The sequence below is a fragment of the Anopheles arabiensis genome, chromosome 2 (genome assembly GCF_016920715.1).
Source record: "Anopheles arabiensis isolate DONGOLA chromosome 2, AaraD3, whole genome shotgun sequence".
In the NCBI taxonomy this organism is placed as follows: domain Eukaryota; kingdom Metazoa; phylum Arthropoda; class Insecta; order Diptera; family Culicidae; genus Anopheles; species Anopheles arabiensis.
The window spans coordinates 19,196,192-19,223,212 of record NC_053517.1 but is presented as its reverse complement, the minus strand read 5'-3'; the positions used below and the strand labels follow the sequence as shown (position 1 = coordinate 19,223,212).

At 49.6% G+C, this 27,021-nt stretch overlaps 6 protein-coding genes across 7 annotated transcripts in view; 4 read left to right on the top strand and 2 right to left on the bottom strand.

Moving 5' to 3' along the window:
* Nucleotides 1-17,250, bottom strand: part of LOC120894432 — a 32,275-nt gene extending 15,025 nt beyond the window's left edge. The window contains exons 1-2 of the mRNA XM_040297003.1: nt 15,904-17,250; nt 12-310 (exon numbers count right to left, since the gene is read on the bottom strand). Of these exons, the coding sequence (XP_040152937.1) occupies nt 12-206 (195 nt within the window). The 5' untranslated portion in view covers nt 207-310; nt 15,904-17,250. The remainder of the gene's footprint in view (nt 1-11; nt 311-15,903) is intronic.
* A 1,427-nt stretch (nt 17,251-18,677) lies between these two features.
* Nucleotides 18,678-19,727, top strand: LOC120894435. The gene is made up of 3 exons (XM_040297005.1): nt 18,678-18,905; nt 18,977-19,399; nt 19,478-19,727. The coding sequence occupies exons 1-3, from the start codon at nt 18,891-18,893 to the stop codon at nt 19,637-19,639; spliced, it is 600 nt and encodes a 199-aa protein (XP_040152939.1). The 5' UTR covers nt 18,678-18,890; the 3' UTR covers nt 19,640-19,727.
* A 37-nt stretch (nt 19,728-19,764) lies between these two features.
* LOC120894431 lies at nt 19,765-20,716 on the top strand. The gene is made up of 2 exons (XM_040297002.1): nt 19,765-20,075; nt 20,146-20,716. Exons 1-2 carry the CDS (start codon nt 19,887-19,889, stop codon nt 20,629-20,631), a joined length of 675 nt encoding a protein of 224 aa, XP_040152936.1. The 5' UTR covers nt 19,765-19,886; the 3' UTR covers nt 20,632-20,716.
* A 68-nt stretch (nt 20,717-20,784) lies between these two features.
* LOC120897193 lies at nt 20,785-21,566 on the bottom strand. Its single transcript, XM_040301867.1, has 2 exons — nt 21,512-21,566; nt 20,785-21,409 (listed from the first exon to the last, which is right to left on the bottom strand). The coding sequence occupies exons 1-2, from the start codon at nt 21,557-21,559 to the stop codon at nt 20,792-20,794; spliced, it is 666 nt and encodes a 221-aa protein (XP_040157801.1). The 5' UTR covers nt 21,560-21,566; the 3' UTR covers nt 20,785-20,791.
* Nucleotides 21,567-22,061: 495 nt separating this feature from the next.
* Nucleotides 22,062-23,106, top strand: LOC120897207. Its single transcript, XM_040301882.1, has 3 exons — nt 22,062-22,161; nt 22,233-22,568; nt 22,646-23,106. The coding sequence occupies exons 1-3, from the start codon at nt 22,062-22,064 to the stop codon at nt 23,104-23,106; spliced, it is 897 nt and encodes a 298-aa protein (XP_040157816.1).
* Nucleotides 23,107-23,609: 503 nt separating this feature from the next.
* On the top strand, nt 23,610-26,922 carry LOC120894020 (probable isocitrate dehydrogenase [NAD] subunit alpha, mitochondrial). 2 transcript variants are annotated; one of them, XM_040296350.1, is made up of 5 exons: nt 23,633-23,742; nt 24,173-24,358; nt 24,736-24,900; nt 24,982-25,512; nt 25,595-26,922. In XM_040296350.1, the coding sequence occupies exons 1-5, from the start codon at nt 23,716-23,718 to the stop codon at nt 25,934-25,936; spliced, it is 1,251 nt and encodes a 416-aa protein (XP_040152284.1). In that variant the 5' UTR covers nt 23,633-23,715; the 3' UTR covers nt 25,937-26,922. The 2 variants fall into 2 exon arrangements, with proteins under 2 accessions (XP_040152285.1, XP_040152284.1); XM_040296351.1 differs by lacking the exon at nt 24,173-24,358 and having other exon boundaries at nt 23,610-23,742.
* The last annotated feature ends 99 nt before the right edge of the window (nt 26,923-27,021 follow it).

Genomic DNA, 27,021 nt, shown 5'->3' with positions numbered 1-27,021 from the left:
CACCGCCCTACCTGTACAATTTTCAATCCTTTGTGCGAAACCTGCAGCGTAACCTTCAGCGGTTCCTGTTCCTTCGACTTTTCCACCATGCGCGGTATCATCGGCAGCAGGGTGCGGGTACCGCGCAGCGCCTTCGCCTCCTGAGCGCCGAGAAACCAGACGTAGTAGGATGCTTTCTGCACATCCTTGCGCAGGCGGAGCGCCATCCTGTGTGGCAGTGTGTGATGCTTCGTTTATTACGGGTTGCGACGGGGAAATAGGGCGGTGTTGATTGTTTGTTTGTTGTTTTTACATCATCTGGTCATCCAAACTGTAGCGGAGAGAAGAAAAAAACGAAAAAATCGAACAATTAACATGGTGTTCATGATGCTTTGTTTAGGTTAAATTAAGCCATAGAGTAACGATCTGAATAATAACCACTACAACCACTCTATCGTCAATTTTTACAAGACAGTAATGACAAAAACTGATGTTTAAGAATGATTTTTATCACAATTGTTCAATCCCGGTGTACCGTGAGGAGAGGTGTGTGGGGCGGTCTCGTGGTACAGTCGTCAATTCGTACGACTTAACAAAATGGCCGTCGTGGGTTCAAGTCTATGGACCGAATGGACCGTCCCCCCGTAGCACGGGTTGACTGAGTAACTCTCGAATGCCTGTATAGTAGGCCTGGGCATTTCGGTTCATTTTCATGAACGTGAACGTGTACTAGTTATTTCATTTAGAGCAGGAGTCTCCAATCTACGGCCCTCGAGACCCTATAATGTAGTGTATAATGTAGGGAGCTCGGTATTGGACCTACCCGATTCCTTGTTCGAAATCAATTTCGGTGCCGATTCCGATTCCGGAGGCGATTTCGGAATCAGGTTCGGTTCCACAATCGAAATCGACCTGGGTATCGCAATTTGCTCGAATGACGGAATCAGATTTTACACCAGAATTGGAATTAGCTCCGTAATGATAATCAGTAAATGAATTAAAATAAGAAGTTTCAGAAGTGAAATCAGTCCGGGAATCTCCATGAGAATTGATCGCTTACAAGTAAGTTTGGTTTTTTTTGCGGCATCAATACGTTCATCATCGTTGCCTATTCTTATGGAGATGCCGAAACCAACTCTGATTTTGAGGCCGATTCAGATTCCGGAGCCAATTCCGTTTCCGAACCCAATTCCGGGAGCTTATTCCGGACCTATACGTACCTATACTATACGGAATCGATTCCAGAAAACATCATTTTTCCCATCAATTATACAAATTAAATTGACAATTTTCATCAAGAATTTAATTTTTGAACTAATTCAACGCGTAATTATCAGAAAGATTTAGAGTTTTGAATTATTCACTGCTTCATTTTCTTGCCAAAAAAAAAAAAATAAAATTTTCCCATTAGTTTCCATTACAATGGTCTTCAACAAAGTTGTTTACGAAGCGATGTGGCCCGCGAACAGAAAAGTTTGGAGAGCCACCTGATTTAGATGAACTGTCCTTGAATCGCAATCCATTCATTCATTTCAGTTGATGCACCACGAGCATTATTCGGCATTTTATTTCTTTTTGGGAACGTCCTAGTCATACGGTTCACGTTCATATTTGTATTGGAGGAAATGAACGAACTGGCGTACTACGACATTCTTTCTTCCGACGGCTAGGACGTACTTGTTATGAACGACTCAGTACATTGTAATTTATAAAGAGCTGAATGTCAACGTTATGAACATTAGATGAACGTAGATCGTTCGTTCTTTAGAATGAGCTAAATGTTTATAACCGTTCTGGTTCTTAGGGCACATCTCTACTGTATACGGACGGCATGTCCGCGTGGGACGGTACGCCAAGTAAAAGAGGATATGTGGAAGAAACCAATGATTCTATTAACACTTCAAAAGCTGAACCTGAAAGCTGAGTTTAAATAGCCCGTATTATTCAGAAACAAAATCGAAAAAGAAATACCTTTTGGAGGATTGTTGTGATTTCGGAATAATGAGCCAATGGTGTACAAAAAAAAGCTCACCCTCATTATAGTGTTAAATTCAATCACGCGAGTGTAGTACTCGCTTCATCTCAATTAGGAATAATTTGTTTTGACAAACATTTCAGACTCGCTCTATTATTCTCCCAACAGAGCTTGTTAGCAACAAACAGTGCACACATAATGAGCCCACTAAGTCTATTATCCAGCCCTAATCAAACCAAAATCAGCTCAGCTTAATTGTTTAGATCGAAACGATAGATCCTCCTTTTGGGTCACCGCGAATCAGATGCCACGAATCACACAGTCAGAACATATGCAACGAGACACTTGTGCCCTTCTCACCACGATGATACATATCTTCCACCTTAAAACCAAGCCTCCTCAATGGGCCTCCCAATCTGTACGATCTTAAAAGATCGTAGTGTGCGCGCTCCACTAAATGCAGCTAGGTGCAACCTCTGGTGCACTCTCCACAGCTCACACGGCACACCGAAAAACAATTAGGAAACCAGGTCCAGGTCACGCACCAAATCACCTCTCGTCACGGTTCCGGCAATTGTTGTGCGAGTTTTTTTCTTCTTCTTTCTTTCTTTGCGGCCACCTTAACCCCCTTGTAAGGGAGCGGCACCTTCCTCGGTGTGCCGTTTAATTTGTCACCGGCAAAAAATCGGCAAAAAACACTCTGTTCTTCTGTGAGGGGGATTTTCTTCCTCTCACACGTCAAGGCACACGTTGGTTGGTGATCGGCTGGTTAAAAGCGCGGTGATGCAATACAGAAACAACACAGAACCATGTTTCTGTGACCTTTATTACCCGGGCGTACCGGTTGGAATTGTTCTCCGCCGAACCGTGCCCATCGTGAGCGTTCTTGAGCGGTTTTGCCTTCCGGCAGCTTCCCGAGGGCGAGCGAGTTATTGAAGGCTGCTTGCCACTAGACGCAACTGTTGCTCTAAAATGTGCAAAAGAATTCGTTCCCAAGCGTTCACGCGTGTGTGTGTCTCTAGTTCTTGTAAATGTTCCGTATTCTATTGTACGTTGTTGGCTCGCGCTTTTATTGCCACCAGTGCCACCGGCACTACTCACACAAAATGTGAACTAAAAGCGAGCAAAAAGGGAGGCAAAAAAAGGTTCCACAGCTTCAACGTGAACGAGCCCCTCGATTGCCTTGGGGTTTGATCTTGATTTTAGGCCTCCCGCGCTCTAATGATCTCTCTCTTCCACTCCCCCCCCCCGTCCCCGTTCCTGTGCCCGCTAGAGAGCCTGGCCTGTCATTCCAGTGGCGGGCGCCTACTTGCCAGTGCACTTAATTGCAGATATCAATCTGCAAATCTGCACGGGGCTGTGCAGTGAAAGAACCCATCGCCCGCTGGCAGGCTGGTGAGCAAAGCATCATCTGGCCACACTCGATGTAATGTTGTTGGCCACAGCTTTGTTGGCCTCTGAAGGGTTGCACTGTTTTTTTTTTTGCATTTTTCACCCCCATTTATTGTTAGCATTAGGAACGGGGTGGATGGTAAGCAATCAAGCAAGAAACGAACGCTCGCGGAACGCACGGCCATAGAGGCATGTGTGTGAGTGGAGAAGTGTGATCACGCGGCCAGCACCACGGGGTCTCCACAGTGGGAGGAAATGAATGTTGAGGGAAAATTATTGAAATATCTCATGATCACCTCACCCTCCGCAGCTCCCTTCCACTGTTAGTCAGTTGGCAGTAATAGCAATGAGAAGACGAATGAATGGAGCACAGCAACTACAACACAACAGTGTACAGCCAACACATCGCATAATACACCCCACATGGGGGTATGCAAAGTATGGGAGAATGACAGTGAACCGGAGCAGCAGCCTCTGGCACACACAAACAAAAAACTATGCTGCAATCGTCGCTCATATGTACCCACACGCGAACCGCATTGTTCGTCAATCTGCAGCACATTTTCCATCGTAACGGACGTTAAATTAAATTAAACAGCAGCAATATAGGAACAACCACACACACACAAAAACGCTAGATCAAATGACTGCTTTACACTGCTGTGAGCGGAGACTGCAATTGTGAAGCATAAAGGCTATCATAGGAAGGCACACAAATAGGGGGAGACACAGGCGAGGTTTTGATCTTTAAAAAATCTCCCTTCCTCACACTCGCTGCCCGGGGGCAGTTATTATTAGTATTTTCGTGCCTCGTGTACCGTGAAGGCCGTGGGACCCTGCAAACGTCGCCAATCGAATCGAATTTGTGTCTCAAAACCGTTTGCCCATTTTTGTGTGCTGGTGTCTTGAAAAAAGCCGCCATTACGACGGGTGTCGTTCTCTGCTCGGAACGTTAATGAGCGATTTGTCGTGCTCTAAATTTTCCATTTACATTATTAACAATAATTGACAAAAAACCAAAGGATCCAAAGCCCTTCTATCACTGAAAGCAATTAAGATGGATTTCGTGCCGTGATTTTGCTGTTGGAGTTCAAAGCATTTCAACATCGCGACGAACTCCAAACCTCTCGAGATTGTTAATGGAAAACGCTTCACGCACGGCATCGCTCGATTGGCAGATTAATTCACTCTAATAATAACATAACAGAATGGCAAAACAAAACCTTCAGCTTGTTGTTTCGCGAAAGAGGATCCAAAGAATGTTTGCCCTACCCTACGCTACCCTGTCGGCGGTTAAAACTTCACCCGTAAACGCCATCTCTATCCATTTATGGCTTATTACCAGCAGCGATCCGGCACTCAAGCGAACCGGCCTGCTCCGGTGGCCATCGCAGACGCATACGATTGTGCTTCTCCCCTCTCTCTCTCTCTCTCTCACTCTCTCTCCAGTTTCAGCTTCGACCATTTTCCATTTGCCCCAAGGTCTGGCCCGCATTCTGTAGTCAAAATCTCGCGTAGCGTGTTGCGTTTGTTCATAAGCACGAACAGAAGGGAGCTGGCGGTAGAAGCCTCACCAATCATCCGGCAAATTGCATACGCCAAACGCAAACGTGGAATTCTGCAGCGTTCGGAATTTTGTGAAGTAAGAAAAAAAAAGCATCAAACCCTTCTGGCAATGAAATTATGTGCTCCCTTTCGCCGTCATCGAAACCGTGCTCCCTCCTTTCTGGTTTCGAAGGGAAAAAGAACCGCCGAGCAAGCGAACGAGCCCGCGCAAGCAGCTCTTTCGTTACCTTGGCAATCTTTGGCAACTATCGTGCGCTCGCGCTATACTTTTGCCACATTTGCTTGGACGAATAGAAACTGCTTTGCGCAAATGGAGAAGACTACACGTCCCTTTCTTGGTATTGAAATGGTGGTTGGTGGTGATGGTGATCGCTGCTATCGTTTTATTCCACACCGAAAACTACCATCCGTGCTGCTGCTGCTGCTGCTCCATGATCATACTGATGATGATGATCATGATGATGGTGCTGATGGTCGTTCTCACGATTTCGAATACTTTTCGCGGGGCTACTTCAAACGGAGAGAATGAGATGGAACGCCTTCCCCCATCGGGTTCGTCGCTTAGAAACGAATTTCTAACACAACAACCATAACCACCACCAACACCAGGAACAAGCAAGCGTAGACAATCCATAAAGGCCACCGTACTGTGCGCACCCTTAAAGAAAAGAGCTGCGCCAGCGAGCAAGCGACGAACTCGACAAAAAAACCAAAGCCACAGCGAATTCCCATTCGATTCCGATTCCGATCCCGCAAGGGAAGAGCGTGTCACGTGAAGGCAATTTCAATAATCACACCAACCTTTGCTGTGTGTGCTCGTGGAGCAGCCGCGATCACGCGTACCGCGCAGCAGTGTAGCTACCGAATCGGAAAAGCGTCATTATCAACCGCAGTGGGCAATGTGTTTTTCATGGCTTTTTTGTTTGTTTGTTGCTTTGTTGCAATCTCACTGTCAAGGTGTACCTGAAGGCCCACCACCAAACAACGGTCCCAAACTCGTGCTGAGATTGGAAGAGCTGTTTTCTGTACTACTCGTGTGTGTGTGCGTATGTTGAGATGTACGACGCAAATGGTTGCGCTATTTTTTTGTTGTCTCGAAGCACGTGATAGAGACATTACGCCCAGTGTGGTGGTGATCATTTATCAGAAGCGTGCTAATTGTTGATGCAAACAAATAGGTAGCTTCGTACAAAAAAAAATAAAAACCTCACACATGGGTTCGGGTTGGGTTAGCAACGAAAGCCGTCAGCCGAGCAACGAAATCAAGCTGCTGCGTACGTGAGAATATGTGTTTGAAAAAGATGAATGGGGTTAGGAAAGGGTTCCGGGTTGGTTTCCGAAGGGTTTTTGTTTTATTTTTATTTCAACACAAGCTATAATAACATGAGGTTCATGTCGAAAAAAATACCTCGTTCGTCGTATGGACATTTTCATAAGAGCTTATTACTTAATCTCTGCTTTCGTTATTAAAACCTTTTTTAGTGCATTTTAGCTATTGAAACAGCAAGGCGAAAAAGGTTTGTTTGATCACATTGCCCAATAATTGCTTTTTCTTACCATTCGTCACTTCCAAAGCTTAATAATCGCCTTCCACCCTCCTTATCCTTGTGTGTTCAAGCCTTCATTCACAGCTTCATAATCACGTTTGGAGTGTTTTTGTGGCCGTTGTATCGCAAAACAAACTCCGAAGGCCACCCGCTGCCACTGCGCATCGTTTAGCGTGTTTGGAAGCAAAAACACAATTTTCTTCGGCTTCGGCAAACAATCAAAACGCGTACCAAACAACCCGATGATCGCCGATCAAACACCCTCGAAAGTCATCGTTTGGCCCACAAAATTGAATTGCAATCCTTGAAATTCGTACCCAACCATGTCGTCACGAAACGACCTCCCACCGATGTTTACCCTTTTTCTTTGCCGGTGGATGGTGTGAAAATTCCATTCCATCCATCAGTTCGGATTTTCTCCTTCTTTTTCCCTGTATAAAATAAAACCTCTCCCTCTCTCTCTCTCACTCACTCATCGCACCGGCGTCGGATGTGAGTCGGAAGGTGGATGGAAAAGCTCATTAACCCAGACCGCGAAATAAATAAAACCTAATCAAATCCGCATCCGCAGCCGGTGTATATATGTGTGTGTGTGTGTGTGTGTGAAGGTGGGCGAGGCGATCTTTGGCGTGGAAAAACAAACACTCCCGCGGTGCGTTTTAATTTTCAATCAGCAACCAAATAGGTTACCCGTCCCCCGGCTGGCGTTGCATTTCGCCTCCGGAACCGCGAGCCGGGCACGATGATGACGCTTTCGTTTGATTGGGTCAACGATTGCCGAAGATGCCTCTGTTTGGGCCTGCCTATTTTGATGCTCTGGTATTTCTCTCCTATCTCAATAGTTCTTTTCTTTTCTTTTTTTGTTTCGTTGTTTAGTGAAAATAGAAAAGAAAATACCAAAGCCCAAACAACTTCCGTTAGCTGCAGAAGAGGCGGCAGAAAAAAAGGGGAAATTGGGCCTTTCCCCCCAAAAACAAAAAAACAGTGGAACGCAAACAAAAGTCTCACCAAAAACCACACAATCCCCCTCCCCCCCGAGGCAGGGCAGAGAACACTTCTCCCGGTGTGGGCAAGCAAGGCAAGAAAAAGGGGGCCACCATAAGTGTGGGAAGAAAGGTGGTTCGTTGGCTGACTGCTAGCTACGATGTGAAACCGTGGGGCGACACACATTCCCAGTCGAAATTCCCTTCGACTAATGGTGGACGGTGTGCCGTATGACAACTGCTGCCAAATGGCTCTCCACACCTCGACATCGTGTGTGTGTGTTCTTCAAGGGAAGTGTTGTAAAATGCATTGATCGTTGCCTCTCGATCGGACGGCCCCACGATAAGCGCACGGTAAAAAGCGAAGCGTTAATTAGGCAACCCACCGGGCATGTCCGGTGACCTTTAAGACCCGCTAGGCAGTGGGTTGGGGAGGTCGTGCTGACAAATGTCCGCTGTTGCACACCATCCACCATCACGATCCTCTCACGAACGATTAAAGCCGCGAACGTTTTTTCCGTTCGTTAAACATCGCGCAGCAAAACTGCACACACCAATCGACGACGATCGAGCACGGCTGTTGATGATGATGATGCCACTCGGGCGTTAAGGGTTATGTGCGGGGCCAATCGGGGTCAATCGTGGCTCAACGACCTACGCACGGACAAACGAAAGTACAAGTAGCGTCCAATGATGACACCGCGTGCGAGCCCGCCAGTGGTGGCACACGCTCGATTGCTCGCCGGTGGTGAGATCTTGCAACAGCAGAGCACTTCCCCTTGCGAACACCTTCACCAAAGTACCAGCTGAAGTCGTCGTCGTAGCAGCACCAAACCGTGCTGTCTCGGTGGAGTGTTTCGTGAAGCATGAACACCGCACCGCCGGTGCTCATGCGACCGAAACCAGATCCGTACCGCAGCCGCCACCGCAGCCGGATTCTTGGAGCGTCTTGAGCAATGCCGAGCTGCCCCACAGCTCGGATGCACTTGTTGGGCAACGAAACCAATGCGAAACGGAACCACACACACACACAGTCAGCCTGGGTTGCAAGTGCAAGTGAAGATCCAATTTAAGGGAAATGATAATGATGATGGCATGAGATGAAGACGATGATTGCCCGTAGGGTGTGTCCAAGTGGCAGTGGCTCCCCTTTTTCGTGCGTTCCCTTATAAGGGTGACAGGGCTGTACAGTGAGTGAGGGCTATTCAAACCCAGCCCCTTCCCTCGGAGCCAATTCTACCCAACTGCGCTCCCGCCGAGCTAACCATAAAAAGGGCGCTGCGGGTGAAGTGAAGGCTTGAAGAAAACTGAACGGCAGCATAAAAGATGCACCGAAAACCGGCGCACCGTATCGGAGAATGAAAGTTGCGCCCGGCTTGCGAACGAATTCAGGTGAAGTTGACTGGGTCCCGGGTCCCTTCCCTTTCCGCCCAGGAGATTGAAGAGCGACACACACAGCGAGAGAGAGAGTCCTAAGCTGGAGAAAGTCGCAACGGCCGAGCAGCAAAACCGGGAACGACCGATGGCCACACGGCGACGAGGAAAGGGAACGACAGACGTTCGTTTGTGTCTGGTGCGCAAAGTCATCATCACTGGGGCTGGCGGACGACGACGATGGTCCCCAGGTACGGGATGGTGCCTCCCATCGCAAAACCGAGGCCAAAAACTTTCATCGCGACTCTCACTCCCGCCGCTGATCGAGTGATCGAGTGATCGAGTGTTTTATTGGCCGGAACCTGTGCGAGATCACCACCACCACCTGTCATTAGCTCGGTCTTTCTGCACCCCTTTCAGGGACCGGACCTGAATGTCACATTGAAATTGTGTCGTTTTCTGCGCCGCGGCAACGCGTCATTATCGCGGTGACATTGGAATTCCAGCCGCTTCGCGACGAGGAAGAAGGGGGACGCCGATTGTCGAGCGGATCGGCGTATGCATATATTTTGTCCACCGAAACACCACCGCCGTCGCTTACAAATGGCTTCGGCCGACCACGCTTTTGCTTCACCATTCAACCGTGACCTTTAAGGCGAAAACGATATTCCACCGGACCACCGATACGATACGCGAAACTGTCCGCGACGGGTTGATGCGAAAGAAAACAGATAAAAGTTTGCAAAAAAATAAAAAAACAACGCATCATAATTTATAATTATTTGTTTTGCCAAGGGGCAAGGCATTTTCTTGCCAACCATGCTATCTCTCTTTCTCTCTCGCTGGCACAGCGCACAACACTGCACGGTCCACTCGTTATGAATCACGTGCCCGTTTGTTTTTACTTTCCTTGTACCGGGTAGGTGCAACAACGACCTCTGTGAAAAAAAAAAAACACATTTACACAGGCGACAACAAATCAAAGTGATCGTACACTTTCGAACTTTGGCCGGGCAACCTCGGCCTTCCCGACTGTTTCTGTGTGCTTACTAATTACAAACCATTGGCGAAGTATTGGGCGTGATTTTTGGTGGAATGTGGCAGGGCGATGAGATAGAAAGGGGTTTGCTTTCGCCCGCCGTGTGACGCGTGTTATTCGCAAAAAAAGCAGCGAATGCGAATAACAAACAAAAAAAAAGGCACACACAGCGACGAACCCGGACGAGATGAATCGGCCGGACCTGTTCGGGCCGTTGCCGCGGCGGACAAGTTGTACTTGTCGAACCTGTACTTCCAGTTTCCGCATTGAGTGTGCTGTGTCTGTATCTTTTAGCGCTATACACCGTGTGCTGCTTCTTGCTGCACTGCGAAAGCGGTCGCGGCCCGTTTGGCAGAACTCCTTGTGTCTTGTGTTCCGCGCTTTGGAGTGTGTGGTGGCCGGGGTGAAGACGTGAAGAAAGTGGATGTGTTTTATGTGTTGTCGATTTTTTTTTTGTATCACTTCTCTGTATGTCCGTGTGTTTGTGTGTACATGTTTTCCAATTCCAAACCACATTTTTCGCTCCGATCGTCAATACGACGTCGGCGACTTCCTTCCCTTATGGTCATCGGCGTACTACTCGGACCCTACTCCGGGTGGTACTGAACCAAACAAAGCATTACTAATCAAACAAAAAAACCGAAGGTAAAAACAAGCACGAGGAAGAAGGATCGCGTTCTTCGGCCGCTCCCGCTATGGAAACTCGAACCTTTCGGGGCGAGCGAGCGATCGGTCGGCCGGTCGGAAAGGAAAGCAAAAACGCTGGCCAGCCGCGATCGGACCGGAAAAACTTTGGAAAAAACGGACCGGAAAAACATATGTTTGCGGAAACCGAGCACTGAAAGCGAAAGAGAAACGCAAAGCAGCAGCAGCAGCACCGAAAAACCGGCCACCACCGATGGATGTTGTTGGCAAAAATGGAAAAATGATACCAAGTGGGAGAGGGGGTATTGAAAGTGAAAGAAAGAGGAAGAAGAAGAGGAAGAAGAAGAAGAAGAGGGAGGGAAAAAACACACACACGGATGAGTAAAAGTGTAATCGGGGGAAAGCAGGCAAGCAGCAGAAAGCAAAACAACTGTAGTAGCAACTGCAGCAGCAAAAGGAGCACGATCGCGTGGATGACAAGTTGGAGGGCCGAGCTGATCGGTCAAGCGGAATTGGTTCGCTTCCTCCATAAACACACACACACACATACACACGGAGTCAGGAGTGGAATTGCAATGTACCGAGCCGGTGTGCCATAAATGAATGAACTTTCGGAGTGCGCTAGAAAACGGCCATCAACAGCCAGCTGACCGTAAAGCAAAATAGCGCAATGATAGCGCACACCCGTGCCGTATTGCGAAAAGAGAAAGAAAAAAAACCTACATCGAACAGCAGCAAAACACCCGTCCCGCGTGCATTGTGAAGTAGGAAAAGCCAGTGGCAACAAAAACAGCACAGTTCCCTACAGTGCTTCCTAGTTGCGATCGTGTGCCAGCGCGGAGTAGTAAACGGACCCGTATGCCAGCGCGGAGTGTGGTGACCCGAAAGGGAAGCACTCTCCATTCCACCCGGTGTGCAATAAAAGCGCAAGGAAAACATGAGACATGGTTGTAAAAAAGGAAAAACACACACACACACACACACACATTGGCTGCTCAACTTTACAACACCTCACCTCATCAACGGGCGCACATTGTTTGACCCCAATTTTCCCACCCATTTCCCAACGGGGTGTGGAAAATTTTCAAATCATCAACCTCCCTCCCAGCCCGCCGTCTTTCTGCAAACGAGCTGGCGTGTCGCTTTTATTGACGCGCCTTCACCCCGTTTCGTCGTTTGCGGGGAAACCATCTTCTTTCTTTTCTTCCCATTTGAATGGCACTGCCGCCTCTATCGCGAGCCACCAATTCCTTTCGGGTGCGGCGAGCTTGTGATGGGTTAATTTTATTTTATCATCTGTGAAAGAAGCCGGAAAAATTAGGTAAACCCTAATGGACCATTCGCGGGAGGGGAGCTCTTGAAAATTGGACAGCTGTGACAAAGGCTAATCCAACGCTCCTACGCGCTGGGATGGGTGGGAGCGAAAGCGGGAAAACGTGTTGGCTAATTATTATTAGAAAAAAAGGAAATCTTTTTATAATGCAATCATGGAATAAAACAACAACAAAAAAAGGCCACAATGAATGAAAGACAGTGTGAAGAAAACAGTAGGGGCAGGGGTTCATCACTTTTCCAGCGTGCAAGTCTTTCGAGGAGGTCGTTTCGAGAGAGTGGAATGTGGGACACGAACCGAAGCCGTCATTGTTGGAGCGCCAAGGTGGGTTCTGGCGGTGAATTTTCTTGCTGTTTCCCACCGTGACAAATTTCGACGCTGCACAGCAGATTTGCAAGCCCTTTCCCCCTCCCGCCGGGAAGCCAATCGGTTAAAAATTGAGGCCACCGGAAAGAGCTGGTAGCTTACCGGGACCGGGAACGAAGGTGACATTAGCTGCGGTTTCGTTTCGGAGACAGAAAACCGGCCCGGTGTGTGTGTGTCGCGATAGAGTGGGACGAAAACTGGAGCAACACACCCAGACATCATGCCGGAACCTTCTTCCGTTGCTTGCTTCTTTATTATCGTTGCTCTCTTTCTGCTGCCCGGAAGTGGGCATTGCTTCCTTCCCGGTCGGATCAACACCGAACTGAAGGGAAACCGATGGAATGTATTGACACACTATTGCCTGAACGCTGATCCCAACCCGGATATAATTCATTCCATTCTTCGATTCAATTCCATACTTAACGGACAGAGATGATTGCCATTATTGCTTTCGATCACCACGCTGTGATGAGCGGGAGAAATCTGTCACCCTCGAAAAATCATCTGTGTGTTCACACTTTCACGCTAAAATGTGCCCAGCGGTGTGCGAAATTGCGGAACCCCACCTGAAGCCAAACGGACCCACACAGCGCGATCGTGATCGCGATTCCGGCTTAAAAGGGTGATTGAAACTGTTGATCGCCACCCCAAAAAAGTGACAATTATTTGCTAAATAGCTTTTCACCACCATCAACCAGCATCTACCACCATCTAGCTCCATCTTCCGGAACGTTTATTGCGTTGCGCTTTGATTCGTTTTAAATTTACCATCGCCAACTAACTTCCCCTTTTTTATTGTTTTTTCTTACTGCTTGACGGGCAATTTTGTTAATCAGGTTTTTTTTTGGGCACTCGAATTAAATAGAAGCGGAAAAAACAACAGGCTCATCCAACATGTGTTCCAGCTCCACGATCTTTCGCGAAGATCTTTCGGCAAACAACATCTGCATCTCTGCGCTGGGAAGGAAGTGGTGCTTCTTCGCAAACGAAGAACTTGTTTATTCTTTACAGCATGTTTTTTTCTCTTCTGGGTACACACACTCAGTACGCAAGTGCGCAAAATCTACTTTTATTGCCCTTATTAACACTTTGGCCCTCTGGTTCGGGGTAAGCGAGGATGCGTAATTCGAATACCGTTTGAAGCCGTTTGTCCGTTTTCTGTTAGCTTTGTTAGGAAAGGAATGAAACCTCCAATCGAAAAAAAACGGCCAGGACGCAAGGTGCAAAGAGCACCTACATGTTCTCCCCTTGCCAAATACTGTTATGACGCTGATCTGTGCCGTCGTGTTACCTTTTTCTCCCTTTTTGGCGTGTTCGTTGGGCACCCTGCTCTTTCATATTTCGACATTAATTCCCTCACGCTTCCCTAAATGATGGTGCTGCGCGTTGTTGCAGTAATAAATGAACTCATCTGGTTTTATTCAAAACACACACACACACACTTAACCCCGGGAAGAACCTTTTGACGGACAGGCGCAGCCAAACGCTGAGGCTAAGAATAGGCGATCTATTCCACTTTAATGATACACCCAGTGGCTGGCGTAGGGCTCTTCGACGCACAATCAAAATTCTTCGGGCAGTGTGCGGCTTGCCAAAAGCTGCCGATTGCCGTTTGCCGAGGCGGAAAGCAGCCACTAGAAGCGGCGTTGGTGGAAAAGCGAAACATCACAACAGCACGGGCGAAGGCAGCTTATGAATGATTTATAAACTTTCGTTCTTTCTTCGTCTTGGTTGAGTTGATTTTGCCTTAATTGGTGGCAACACGGTGCGGCAAGAGACGCGGCTTAGCTAATCCGCCTGACCCTCTGTCTCCCCTCCCTCCCTGGAGTTCCAGTGTTTTACCAAGAATACAAACACACGCAAACGCTCTCTCTCTCTCTATTTGTAAGAGGTTTCTAAAGGGTAAAAAAAAACAACGGCCCGGTTCTGGCGCTGACGATGATGATGATGGGCCGACCGTAGCCCGTTGATGTCATAAGCGATGATGCGAATTGGCGATGTCGTGTGCTGGCGTGCACAAATACAAACTGTACATACATATGTATTCACAGCCCGGGTCCGCGCGGTGGCTTCTGGGTGCCGCTTCTGCGTCGCTAAGGCAAACGACCGCGTGAGCACACGATGGGTTCGCCTTGAAGCTTACGCCCGTACAATTACGCCATAAATCAAATCAGCAAACGCTTCATTTTTGTTGATTCTGAGCATTCTAGTGCGGGGCGTTGGGCAGAGGTAAATTGTAATACAAAAAGAAGGGTAGAGGGGTGGGAAAAAATCAAAGGCCACCGAACCCCGAGCGCTATTCTGAACCAAACCATCCGCTGCATACTAAAAGCGCTGCTGCATCGTACAGCGAGCGATGTTTCTAATGTGTAACAAACGACAACAAAACGTACAAAACGACACAACACAAACAAACACAACCACACACAACGGAATGCTAATAATCCGATATTGGGGTTCGGTACCGTTCCAGCGGATTGGACGTCCGATCACCTTCTTCCCTGTGTGTTACATAACCGGTAACGCTGGCCAACACATGTTCTAGGCTTGAGTTAATTGATTTTTGTTGTACCCCTTTTTCACTTCATTCTGAGGCTCCCTTCTCCCTATCTCTTTCTTTCTCTATCTTCATTTCGCTTTACGGCCCCGATGCGATCATCCCGTTGTACGGTCGATCGATCAAGAGATCAAGCGCCACAGGTCTCTTCTGGTAAGCGCGAACGCGAAGAAAATGCCCGCGTTTGGGAAAAAAAGGAACGTCCAAAGAGCAATCCTTCACTCATCATCATCATCATCTTGCCTCGTCTCTTTATCCACATGGGCGAACCGGCCGACCAAAGTTCCGGGTTCGTTTCTTTGCGCGCCCTAACCGTGCATTGAAGTCTTTCGTTGTTTGTGGTTTGATTCTCGTGTGCTCTCTCTCTCTCGCTTCGTATCGCATCGCAGGAACGCACATTCCACAGGGTAAGGAATTACGGCTCAAGAAACGATGTCGACGATGGCGGGACGGGCACAAGCAGAATTAAACGCTCGGCAAGCGCACTAAAGACGGACGAAAAAGCCGGAATGTGTGATGGGCGACAGACGGGAAGAATTGTGTAAGATCAATTAAAGAGCAATCTAACGAATTTACGTCGAATGACGGTGTGCTGGAATCGCACACACACACGCAGAGCTAAAGACAGCCAAACATAAAAGCATTCTTCGTGTGTTTTTTTTATTGCTGTCGACTTTTCCAGGTCGGAAATACACCGACAGATAACGCAGGGAGAGAGCGAGCGAGCGAGCGAGAAAACAACGCTTCCCTCCTCTTTGTGCCTGTTGGACGTCCGATTTCCCTACCGAGAACCGAGCCCGGGGGGAGAAAGCACGCTGTGCCGTCGAACAGCAACCAAAAGGAGAGAAATGGGCCGGAGGTTCACCCAATAGGAATGGTGTGGCCACAAAACTAGGTCTGCCAGGGTGACGGGCAAACGGGCGCTTAGAAAACGGCCGGCCAGAGGAGTGGTAATCTAAAAAGGGGAAGATTCGGTCAAGACAAGTGTATGTGTGTGTGTGTGTGTTTCTGTTGGAAAAGGGTGTCGCACTGTTGGAACCGGAAAAATGAACCCCTGGATACGGCAAGCAGGCAGTCTGCATCCTACCATCGAGCTTCGGTTTGTTGTTAGTTGGTGTTGGTTGGCTTTTCGGAATAGTAATCTTACCTTTTCGACCTGCTTAAAATTCTTTGCTCGTTCACGCTCTGCCACCCCACACGCTGCCGAGCTTAAAATTCCGATCGCGAGCACGGAGTCAGTCACGGACCCTCCGCTTCTCTCTTCCCGTCTCGCTGGTCCGCAGGGGTGTGACGGCGGGATCCCAGTCACGGCACCACTTGATGGCGGAGGTAGAATGTCAACGCAATGGCGCTTTCTAGCACGACTTAGAAACGATCGAGCGTCGATCTCTTTGTGTATGTGTGTGTGCGCGCTCGCTTACAGTGGGTGGTTGGGTGGGTGGTTGTAGAACACACCTCCTCACAGCAACACAGCACTTAGTACGATAGCTATTCAAAAATCTGCCCAGCGCCGCAAAGTGTGTTTGATTGCACACCGATTGGCGCGCGAGGAAATGAGGAAAATCACCCTGCAGCGAACACACCGTGGACACTCCAGTATAATAACAGCTCGCGGGGGGTTGGGTGGTAGCTAAACAAACAATCTATCACCACCACCACAGACAAAACCGCCTGTACAGACCACTCCTCCACTCAGCTGTGGCAATTGCACAATTCTTACAAACACGAACCAAGACGGGCCACGATGTAGGGTAGCTTTCGTGGCCCAAACCGGATAGCAATGGGACGGGGGTGGTTTGGACAGGGCTGCAAGGCTTGTGCTCCGGTGGCTGCCTGGATGTTCGCGCACTTGGCGCAACACGACGCGCAAGCTAATGCTGCACTATGCAAATGCACAAAACACCTTCACCAACTTGCAAAACACACATGCACACACACACTAACACAAGCTTAAAGGGCCTTTTGTGCAGAATCCCGCTACGCGGCAAGGTGATGCGGTTTTCGATGGAAATTGCACATGCACATTCCCCGTAATTCTTGGGCACAAAACACTCTGCAACACACACACACACACTAGGGCACACACACTGCACCGCTGCGGCTCCTTTCTCCTTTTGTCGCTTGCGCAAAGTAAAGACGCTTGCGATGCACACACACAAACACGCACACACACTGGACGGGGGTTGCACTTTATGTTTTGAGTTGCATTTCTTAGCGCCAACACAAGCACACCGTAGCAGGAACACTCACGCAAAAACACACAAACACACGGTGAGGTTGTGTTTTGGCCAATTTTTTACCGCTCTTTTACAAAACTGTTTTTTTTTCTCCCCTTCACTTCTCACTGCAGTACGGGGTAACGACGGGGTGTGTGAGTATGATCGCAACCAAATCGCATCGGAACCAACATTCAGCCGGTCGGTCGCCAGCACAGTAAACGCTCGCTGCCACACTGCTCGACGGTCGCTGGGAGTCTGAACCACCAACACGGCCGTGCGCGCTCTTGGCTGGCGGGCGGCAACAGATCTTGGGAATGGCCTCGACGGCTGGCATTTCCCCCCGCTCAGGCTCTCCCTACGTGTCTCTCTCTCACTCTCCCTCTCTCTCTCTCTTATTCTTCGCGATCGGGGTACGCGCATCAAGTTGCTGGCTGACCTTACGATCGCTCGTTTTCGTCATCCAACCACTCCTCGCTCGTTCTCTCTCCCTCTATCTCTTTCTCTTTCTTTCGTAGCGGTCGTTAAGGGTGATATGTCTGTTAGTGTGTGTGTGTGTGTGTGCGACCACATCTTAAGACATGTTTTATGAACCCCGCTTTTGATGGCTTCGGGCGTTCGGGCGCTTTCGTGCCAGCCACATTCCAACCGGAGGAAGGAGAAACAGGTTTAAAGGCAACGAATCTTTACCCCTTTTCCTCGTTCCGCTTCCTCCCGCGGGTAAGACACTTAGTGATGTGCTTTCAAGCATGGCAGTGTCACCCCTTAAACGGGAATTGAAAGCTTTTCGGAGAGCTTTTTTTAGCTTTTTGTGTTGATTTTTAGCGCCAAACCAAAAGAAATAAATCAAATCAAAATACAAATTTCTTCGCAATTAAGCAGTCTTCGCATAAGCAATTCTACTAAACAAGATAAATAAATTAAATTAGATTTAAAAAAAAAACAATTCTAGTACAAAGAAGAACATACAAACCCGAACCCGAATACAGTAGAAAATCAAAGGAGTATAATCTTCTAAAAATATGTAACATTCTATTTTGTTCATCTCGTTCTTTAATATAAACAAAATATTACGTACATATTGTATTAAACACATATTCAACTGTAAAAAATTTAATAAAGTAGTTTTTAATTGTGTTTTTAACCATGAATTATGTTTTATCAAAAAACTACATGAATACCATTTTTGAAAAGCATGCTAACATGTTTGAGCTTTGAGAAAGCTTTTCCAGTAGCTTCAAAGATATCGTAAGCTTCAGCGCTGCCGACTAGCTGCAAGCAGCTCCTAAGCAGCATTGCTTCATCGGCTTATTCTTGACTGCTTTTCTAACCGGTTTGGATTGATTTTTAGATAAAAAGGCCTTAAATAACTTGCAAAACAAAGTAATATTTTTCTTCCGTTTTGTTGTAATTCCAACTCAACCAATTGCCTTTTTCCGTGCATTACTGTACAAGCTCCCCAACAAAAGCTTCCCCACTGCACCTATGCAAGCGCAAAATGAACTGTTGATTCACGACGGTTGTTCAACCGCGATTCATCCCACCGTTCCGTGGCATGGCTTATGCAAGCCGTATAAAGAAACACTTCTTCCCCTTCCACCATGTCTATGTGTCTATTTCATGCAAACGCCTCAGCTCGGCTCGGTTTACGTGTTTGCATGCGCGCACAACAAAGTGAGGGGTGAGGGTAGGGGTGGAATCCGAGCCCGAAAACCACCCCGGCATCCCCGGTCGCGCAAGACGACGGTTCACAGCCAGCGACGGTGCGCGAAGGTCTTTGGAAAGGTTTGGCTCCCCACACACGATCAGTGCCGACGCGCAACGCTTGCTAAACGGACCTGTCTGAAGTAGTGTATCGATCCTGCTGGCCACCTGACCACGTAGAAGTTGTTTCTGCCACCTGCTGCTGCTTCCAACGATGCTGAAGCTCGCAGTAAGTAAGAGGAAGTGATTAATCTGCATCTACTGCGTCTAATTTGCCGTTTTTTCCGCCTGCCCGTCCAGTTCCTGGTGACGACGCTGGTAGTGTGCTGCCATGCTGGCCGCCGTGACGTGACCCGCCACAAGCCCCAGCTCGTGGTGGTGGAAGAGTACGGGGAAAGGCAGACGACCACACTGCCACCGCCGCCGAAACCGTACGCCTTCACGTACAGTGCCGGCCGCTCGCCAGGACACGTGGATCGCACGCACAGCGAGGTGTCGGACGGTAGCGGAGTGGTGCGCGGCTCCTTCTCCTACGTCGATCCGCGCAATCAGGTCCGCACGGTCGAGTATACGGCCGACTCGCACGGCTTCTACCCGGTGCTGAGCCATCTGCCCGCGACGCCCCAGCAGACGGAAGCGGTCGCCCGGGCCCAGGAGAAACACTTCGCCCTGTACGCCAAGATTGCGCAAGAGCATGCCGATGCGCACAGCGGACGGGCGGTGGTAAGCTTTGCTGTACGCAACCGGTTGCTGCAGGCTGATGCAAAAACCCCTTTCCCTTTTCTTTTCGTTTCCCTGCAGGAACCGAAACTGCCCAAGGACACGGTGGCGGTGGCGAAAGCGAAGGATCGCCACTTTTCGCTGTACGAAAAGATTGCCCAGGAGCATGCGCGCATCGGGGCGGAACAGGAAGCGGCCCGGCTAGCCTTTGAAGCTACCTCGGTGAAGTACGAGGTGGAGTGAGGCAGAGCGCGTTTGAGGATTTTGAGAATAAAATGCAAATGTGATGATTCATCAATAAAACGATCAAGTTGTAAACAATCGATCGAGATCGGGTTTGGAACGGGTTTGCTCTTCTCCATTGCCGTCATGACGTCATCGGAACGCTAATAATATTCGAACAACAACAATACCACTAAATCACAAACGCAGAACAAATGCACAAACACAGTCTCGGCACTCGCGGCTGCCAAGGTCGTTTTGGAAGTAAATGATCGAAACGGACCGGGCAGTTAAAATGACATTTTCTCCTTCCCCACTGTGGCGAGCGTTAATGGGTGCGGGCAGGGCAAGATTAACACAGGTACCCCAGGGCCTAGATTGGAAAGCATTTGAACGGTGGTTTTCACTGCTAGTGCAAGCATTCACGATGTTGTGCCAGCTGCTGGTGACTCTAGCGGTAAGATCTGCGCCTTGAGCATCACTTTTGGGAAGAACTTCTAAGTGATCTTCACACATTGCTCCAACAGCTTCTCGACCTGTCGCTCGGTCAGAGCGACTATCCCAACTACCCGCAGGACACTCCAGAAGACACCAATGCGTACCCCGATTATGGCAATCCTGCGCCCCCAAATCCGGCACCCACCAACCCACAGCCCGTCAATCCGCAGCCCCAATATCCCGACTACAGCTACGTGGAAACGGTGCCAACGACCACCGCAACGCCCGCCACAGAACCGACCAAAAGACGGCAGGTGTTTCCACCGACACCTACCGGACGATCGGGACCTACAAGACGGCAGCGAGCGAACCGAATCGTGCGCTGGTACTTCATGAATGACTGGGGCTCGATGCCGGTACGGGCGACGACCGTTGTACGTCGCCGCAGCATGGGACGATCGTCCCTGAGCAGGATGCCACCGTACTATCGCAGCATGCTGGCGGGTTCCCGTGCCCTCAGCTCCAATGCCCCAAGCACCACGGGGACACGACGCATCGAATATTGGTACTGGTAGAAGGTTGTAGCGGACGATGTAACGCACCTAAACTTTCACTGCAATAAAGTCTCGCAATAATGAAGCTTTACCCGAAATGGGATTTAAGGGTTCGGATGGGAAGAATACAGTTTGTCAATTTACTTGAAATTCAGCACAATTGGCATTGGTCCTTCGTTTATTATCCCATCAACATGTTTAGCAGGCAAACGCTGCACGGGTCAACGGTCGGTGCCGACGACGCGTACCACTCCTGTAGTACGTTGCCGGCCTGGCGTACAGGCGGCGTTGCAGGCTCGTCATAATACGTATCAGAGTTCCCATCGTAGGTAGTATCACTGTAATCATCATCGTAGGCGTAACCGTCCCCGTCATCGTAATAGTATCCCGAGTCGGGGTCGGCATAGTCTAACTCACGGTTTGTAGTACCACCGGCGACCGGCACCTGGGTCCCACCAGCTCCGGGGACTCCCTGTGCTGGGTTCCTGTTCCCGGCCGGTCCCGTTTGGTCGACTCGCACTATCACGCGGGGGCGCGTTTGTGAGGAACCGCCGGGCACGGGGATCGATGCATCGGGATAGAGCCGGGTCAGCATGGAGGCTAGGCCGGCAAGGTAGCTAAGCCCTCCAGCGCCGTTGGCACCGCCGTTGTAGCTGTTCACCAGCCCGCCGCCAGTCGACGGAAACTGCCCATTGATGGCGTTCGCGTACGCTGGCATGTTGTACCAGCGGCAGGCCATACTGGTCGGCTGGTCTCGGTAGAGGGTTAGGAAGAAGGCGTCATCTCCCGGCACGGTCACCTGGATGTGGTGGAGAAGAGTATGGAAAAATGGGGGAGGAAAGAGCGTTACTAGTACTGGATTGGCCGGAAGATCTCAACACTTTAACCCTGCCCACAGTACCAGCAATACGAGAAGCACGAGTGTACGCACGGAAACGACCATCCTCATCACTGCACTGAACAACGGGTAATGATCTGTGCGACGGTAGACAGGGATAGTCTTTGCTAGGGAAATTGTGGTCTCCATTTAGCAAAGGACGGACAAGAATACTGTCGAATTATATCTCAATTAACCTTCGACGTGGTTGGTAAAAAGCGGAAATTAGCTTCAAAAATCCCCGGAATAACCGCTATTTAGCAAAAGGTCGTCTGGCACTGTTTGTGATTAAAGTTCCTAACTAAATGGTTTAAAATCGCTAACGAGAGCTCAATTACGTGCACACTTTTAGCATTAGATATCAATCTGCGTAGGAACAAACAGATATACTAAGCAAAAAAGCGTTTAATTTTGTATTTGTTCCAAATATTGAGATAATGAGGGAAGACAACACAAACTCTAAAAATCCTATTAATATCCTATTAATGAGCCTATTTACACCAATGGGAGCTGATGGATGGAAACCCTTAAAAGGATGTAGCCTGATTTAAACCCATCTGTTTGCCATCTAAACATGGCCAGTTCGCGGTTGGTTTTCTATCTAGTGGCGCTTTCGTTCGTTGCGCAAATAGCGTTAACGCAGCAAGATGAGTATGAATACTATTACGAAGAAGGTACAACGTTGATTGGCAGATGAAACGGGACTATGCTTAATTTGTTGGCTTTTCCCTCTTACATCTTACAGTAAGCGCAACGAGCGCAACAAATGATACCACTACAACGCCACCAACTGAGACGACTACCGAGACGACTACTGAAAATGTGACACCGGCCACAGAAAATGTGACTACCGAGACATCGACGGTAACCTTCCTGGAGACGACCAACATAAACCCAGTACCCATTTCCCCAATGCCCATTAACGACGATGCCGATGAGGAGCCAAACATCGTCTATCCGGTGCTGTCGAACGTTTCCGTCACGGCTGTGTCCGGTAAACCGTTATGTATTGATTGCGAAAAGCGAACGAATCTGTCGCTGCTGAACACTACACGTCCCGGCACCAGAACAACCAAGAGGCGTAAGTAGTATCACTTTGCCACTGTGCCGCTTCAAAGATACTTATATTTACTCTCCCCCACACTACCCTTACACTAGCGTCCTCCCAACCGGGCATTGTGCTCAACATCTACACCGGCATGTACGGGATGCATTCGCAGGCGAACAACCGACCGACCAGCAATCGCGGCAACCAGGGATGGAACAAGTTCTGGCCCCGCACCCAGTCCCCGCTGCAGGGCTGGTACAATCTGTACGGTGCGCCCAACCGCCGACCGGTGCAATCGTTCGTGCCGCAGCAGCAGCGCCGCCCCATCTATCGGGGCCGCGGACCCGTCTACGAGTATGACGATGGGTCGTACTATCCGGTTGCGGCGAACCAGCGGCCTACCAAGCCACGCCGCAACAGCCAGCCGGCCGGTCGGCCCGCCAGTAGCACGCTGGACCAGCAGGCAAGCATGGCCGTGTACAACTTTCTGCTGCAGATCCTCGGACAGCGTGGGACGGGTGGCCGGTCGCAGCCACCGACAAAGTCCGCCGGTTCGCGCCGGCGGGTATGAGGAATCGTTTCGTACGCTAAAAAAGCTACACAACAATGGGGTGAATAAAATGAGCTATGGGGTTTCGAATTGAATGGAAATGGAAAGGTTCAACTTGATAAAGCTTTGATTTAGAATGAATGCCCTGGAAACCGTTTCGGGATAACTGGTGGGCCACGTGTTTTTGGTATACTTAACGATCAGAAATCGTATTCTGATTCGAAATAAATGCCGTACGAAACATTTAAAAATTTAAACTCCTACCTGTTCTAATGTTTCTAAGGAATAATTGCTTAATTTGTAATGTTTATAATTTTAATTTCAAATTAAATTCCCATCCGTCTGCAGTGTCATTCGCGAGCCGCGCGCACACCACAGCAGTAGCAGAGCAACCGACCGGGTACAGTAAACACACCGCCGCGGACTGACAACTCCGACAGTAAACATCGCGCTTAGCGAGAGCGAGAAGACTGTCGGCACGAGCACGGAACCGGCCCCGCCACTGTAGCGCGAACAGGACGGCAACAACCTTCCCGCACAAGATCGCCTCGCACAACACCGAGTGTGTGTGTTTTGTCGTCTGCTGTCCGTCGATTAAAGCACGCAGTTGGTTCTAGAGTGAAACGAAGCATGGCGGCACGATTGATAAAGAAAATTGTAAGGAAAACCCATGTGACTATACCTAGGAGTGTGTGTGTGTGTGTGAACATTCTGCCGTTTCGCTTTGCTGTGGGGTGGGCCGGGGAGCTGGTTCCTTTTGTCCGGTGCTCTCGCGCACGGATTGTGCACACTGCTGCCGGTGCAACGTGGGGGTGCTGGCTCGCGTGAAAAACACGCTCGTGTGTGTGTGTGTGTGACACGAGAGACACATCGAACCCACTACCTCCCCCTCCCTCACTACCCATAGGAGAAGAAAAACGGTTGCGCAAAGAAATCTTCCCTGCAGGTGCCTGAGAAGCTTGGGGGAAAACTACACCGCGCGCTAAAAAAAACAAATTTCCATACTAACATACACACACACACCCTCTCACACGCCAAAAACCCAACGTCCGCTTCCGTGTTCTTGTTTTTTTGTGTTCCGTTCTAGTTGGATGGCGAATTTGGAAGCTTGCTGGCGAAATTTTCCGCCCAACTGAAGGACAACTGGGTCAAGATTTACATAACCTCCTCCTCTTCTTCTTCTTCTTCTTCCAACTCCTCCTCCTCCTCCACCAACAGCACCGTTTCCAAGGCAGCAGCCACCAATGCTAAGCGGGCCGAACCGATCGTTCAAGTAAATAACCAAATTGGCCAAAATGTGCACCGCTTTTGTAAATGCTAAATGCTAAAATGTCACACGTAGTCACACACACACAGCCTCATTTTCCACAACCCCTTCGTAAGATGGCTTTGATGGTGCTGTTAGTAATCCGTGCTCAATCCAGGCTAGTGGGGGAGAGGGGAGGATATGTAGGGAAGATAAGCGCGGGGAGATGGGCAAGATAGTGTGCACGATGTGTGAAGTGTGTAGTAGGCCACTGCCGTGGTTTCAATCGTAGTACCCGTTCGAAGGTGGTTCGCCTTAAAACGCGGCCATTACGTAACGGAGAACTTTACGTTGACAAATTTTTCTCACCTTTCGCGCGTGGTGTGTTTGCCTTCTGCTTTCAGACGGTTGCACCGTTCGGTGCCCGCACGTTTGCGTCCGGCACGCGCAAAGTGACGCTCATCCCGGGGGATGGCATTGGGCCGGAAATTTCCGCCGCCGTGCAGAAGATCTTCGCCGTCGCCAACGTGCCGATCGAATGGGAGACGGTCGACGTAACGCCGGTGCGGGTAAGTGGAACCCGTTTTTTTTTGTCGATGCAACCGTACCGGAGACTCAGTAAAACTTCTCTCTTTCCCCGAAACACACAGAACCCCGATGGCAAGTTCGGTATCCCGCAGGGCGCCATCGACTCGGTGAACCGCAACAAGGTCGGCCTGAAGGGACCGCTGATGACGCCGGTCGGCAAGGGGCACCGGTCGCTTAATCTGGCCCTGCGCAAAGAGTTCAACCTGTACGCGAACGTGCGCCCGTGCCGCAGCCTCGAGGGCTACAAGACGCTGTACGACAACGTGGACGTGGTGACGATCCGCGAGAACACCGAGGGCGAGTACTCAGGCATCGAGCACGAGATCGTGGACGGTGTGGTGCAGAGCATCAAGCTCATCACCGAGGAAGCGTCGAACCGCGTGGCCGAGTACGCGTTCAAGTACGCCAAAGACAACAACCGCAAGAAGGTGACGGTGGTGCACAAGGCGAACATTATGCGCATGTCGGACGGGCTGTTCCTGCGCTGCTGCCGCGACATGGCGCAGAAGTACCCGGAGATCAAGTTCGAGGAGCGCTACCTCGACACGGTCTGCCTGAACATGGTGCAGGATCCGCGGAAGTACGACGTGCTGGTAAGTCGGGTTGGAATGATGGGTTTAAACACAGCAAAACAACCATTAAAATGCCACGCGTCGTGCGTCTTCTTCCCCGCAGGTGATGCCAAACTTGTACGGTGACATTCTGTCCGACATGTGCGCCGGTCTGGTCGGTGGGCTCGGCCTCACGCCGTCCGGCAACATGGGCCTGAACGGTGCGCTGTTCGAATCGGTGCACGGCACGGCGCCCGACATCGCGGGCAAGGATTTGGCCAACCCGACCGCCCTGCTGCTGTCGGCGGTGATGATGCTGCGGCACATGGAGCTGAACCAGCACGCGGACAAGATCCAGAGCGCCTGCTTCGAGACGATCAAGGAGGCGAAGTACCTTACCGGCGATCTCGGCGGCAAGGCCAAGTGCTCCGAGTACACCAATGCCATCTGCGATAGAATCAAGTAAACCAAAAGCGCGTGTCACCGCCCCGGCGACGCAAGTAGGCTGTGGCTGCGGGGTGAAAAATTCCTACCAGTCCTAGACGCCTGCCTGAGATAGAAGAAAACGCGCGCGCGAACCCTTCAAACGCCATAAAAAAACAAGACGCGAGCGAGCGAGAGAGAGAGAGAGATTGCGAGAGGAAGTACTACAATAGTGGTTGTTTCTAGTGAATTGCGAAGCAAAGGATCGTAAGAGGAATGCAAACACACCCATGCAGTAACTAGCGAACTATTTATTTGTAATTTTAAAAGCAAACGGAATCCAACACAAACCAACCAGACAGACCGACATGCACACACATACACCGATCAGTCCCGGCGCGCCCGTTTTCTTTCCAATGTACTAACAGCAAATGTACCCCACATCCGAGGAGCACCCGCGCGACATGTAGGCTTCTTCAGACATGGGCACCAGTATTAGGATGAACAAGACACCCTAACCACCCGGCAAAATACGTCCAAAAACCGACCAAGTATCGAGCAAACGAGTCCGACTCCTGCCCCACAAGTAACTGGAACATTATACTCACACAGCCTGCGCCAGCATCCCTTCGGGAGTATCCGTTTCCGCTTCCTTCAGACACAGACAATAAGACGCAGCTTGGCGCATTTCGTCCTCTATCGGAGGATGAAGGTGTTGTGATGTTAGGATGTCAAGTTGCAGAATGGAGCTTTCCCCCTTTCGTTTTGTTCTATGAATTAGTCATTAGGCTGCCCCTCCGCACCCCGACCACCCCCCCTCCCCCCTTCGGATGGGTGTTCTTTGCCTGCCCCACGAGAATTGAATGCATTAGTGGAAGAGCTAAAAACCGTAAACTGAACGTTGGAAACGAAAAACGAACAAGCGCGCGTGCGTAAACACTAACAACACACGGAATGATGCGCGGAACTGTTTCACCAAAAAGTCGAAATAAAACTTGTCTCAAAATTAGTTGATTCAAATTGTCAAAACAAAAAAAAAACACACCTTTTGCCGGCAGTTTTCATTTTCCCACACATTTCCCCGTCCTCCATCCAAAAGCCTCAGGAAAGAAAGGAAAACGACGCAGT

Coding starts and splice junctions, on each gene's coding strand:
- LOC120894020 (XM_040296350.1), top strand. CDS start 23,716: ATGGCGGCACGATTGATAAAGAAAATT. Junction 23,743..24,172: donor CACGATTGATAAAGAAAATT/GTAAGGAAAACC, acceptor GTTCCGTTCTAG/TTGGATGGCGAATTTGGAAG. Junction 25,513..25,594: donor CGCGGAAGTACGACGTGCTG/GTAAGTCGGGTT, acceptor TCTTCCCCGCAG/GTGATGCCAAACTTGTACGG.
- LOC120897193 (XM_040301867.1), bottom strand. CDS start 21,559: ATGAGGATGGTCGTTTCCGTGCGTACACTCGTGCTTCTCGTATTGCTG. Junction 21,410..21,511: donor TCGTGCTTCTCGTATTGCTG/GTACTGTGGGCA, acceptor CACCACATCCAG/GTGACCGTGCCGGGAGATGA.
- LOC120897207 (XM_040301882.1), top strand. CDS start 22,062: ATGGCCAGTTCGCGGTTGGTTTTCTATCTAGTGGCGCTTTCGTTCGTT. Junction 22,162..22,232: donor TGAATACTATTACGAAGAAG/GTACAACGTTGA, acceptor TACATCTTACAG/TAAGCGCAACGAGCGCAACA. Junction 22,569..22,645: donor CACCAGAACAACCAAGAGGC/GTAAGTAGTATC, acceptor CCCTTACACTAG/CGTCCTCCCAACCGGGCATT.
- LOC120894435 (XM_040297005.1), top strand. Junction 19,400..19,477: donor CGCACAGCGGACGGGCGGTG/GTAAGCTTTGCT, acceptor GTTTCCCTGCAG/GAACCGAAACTGCCCAAGGA.
- LOC120894431 (XM_040297002.1), top strand. CDS start 19,887: ATGATCGAAACGGACCGGGCAGTTAAAATGACATTTTCTCCTTCCCCA. Junction 20,076..20,145: donor AGCTGCTGGTGACTCTAGCG/GTAAGATCTGCG, acceptor TTGCTCCAACAG/CTTCTCGACCTGTCGCTCGG.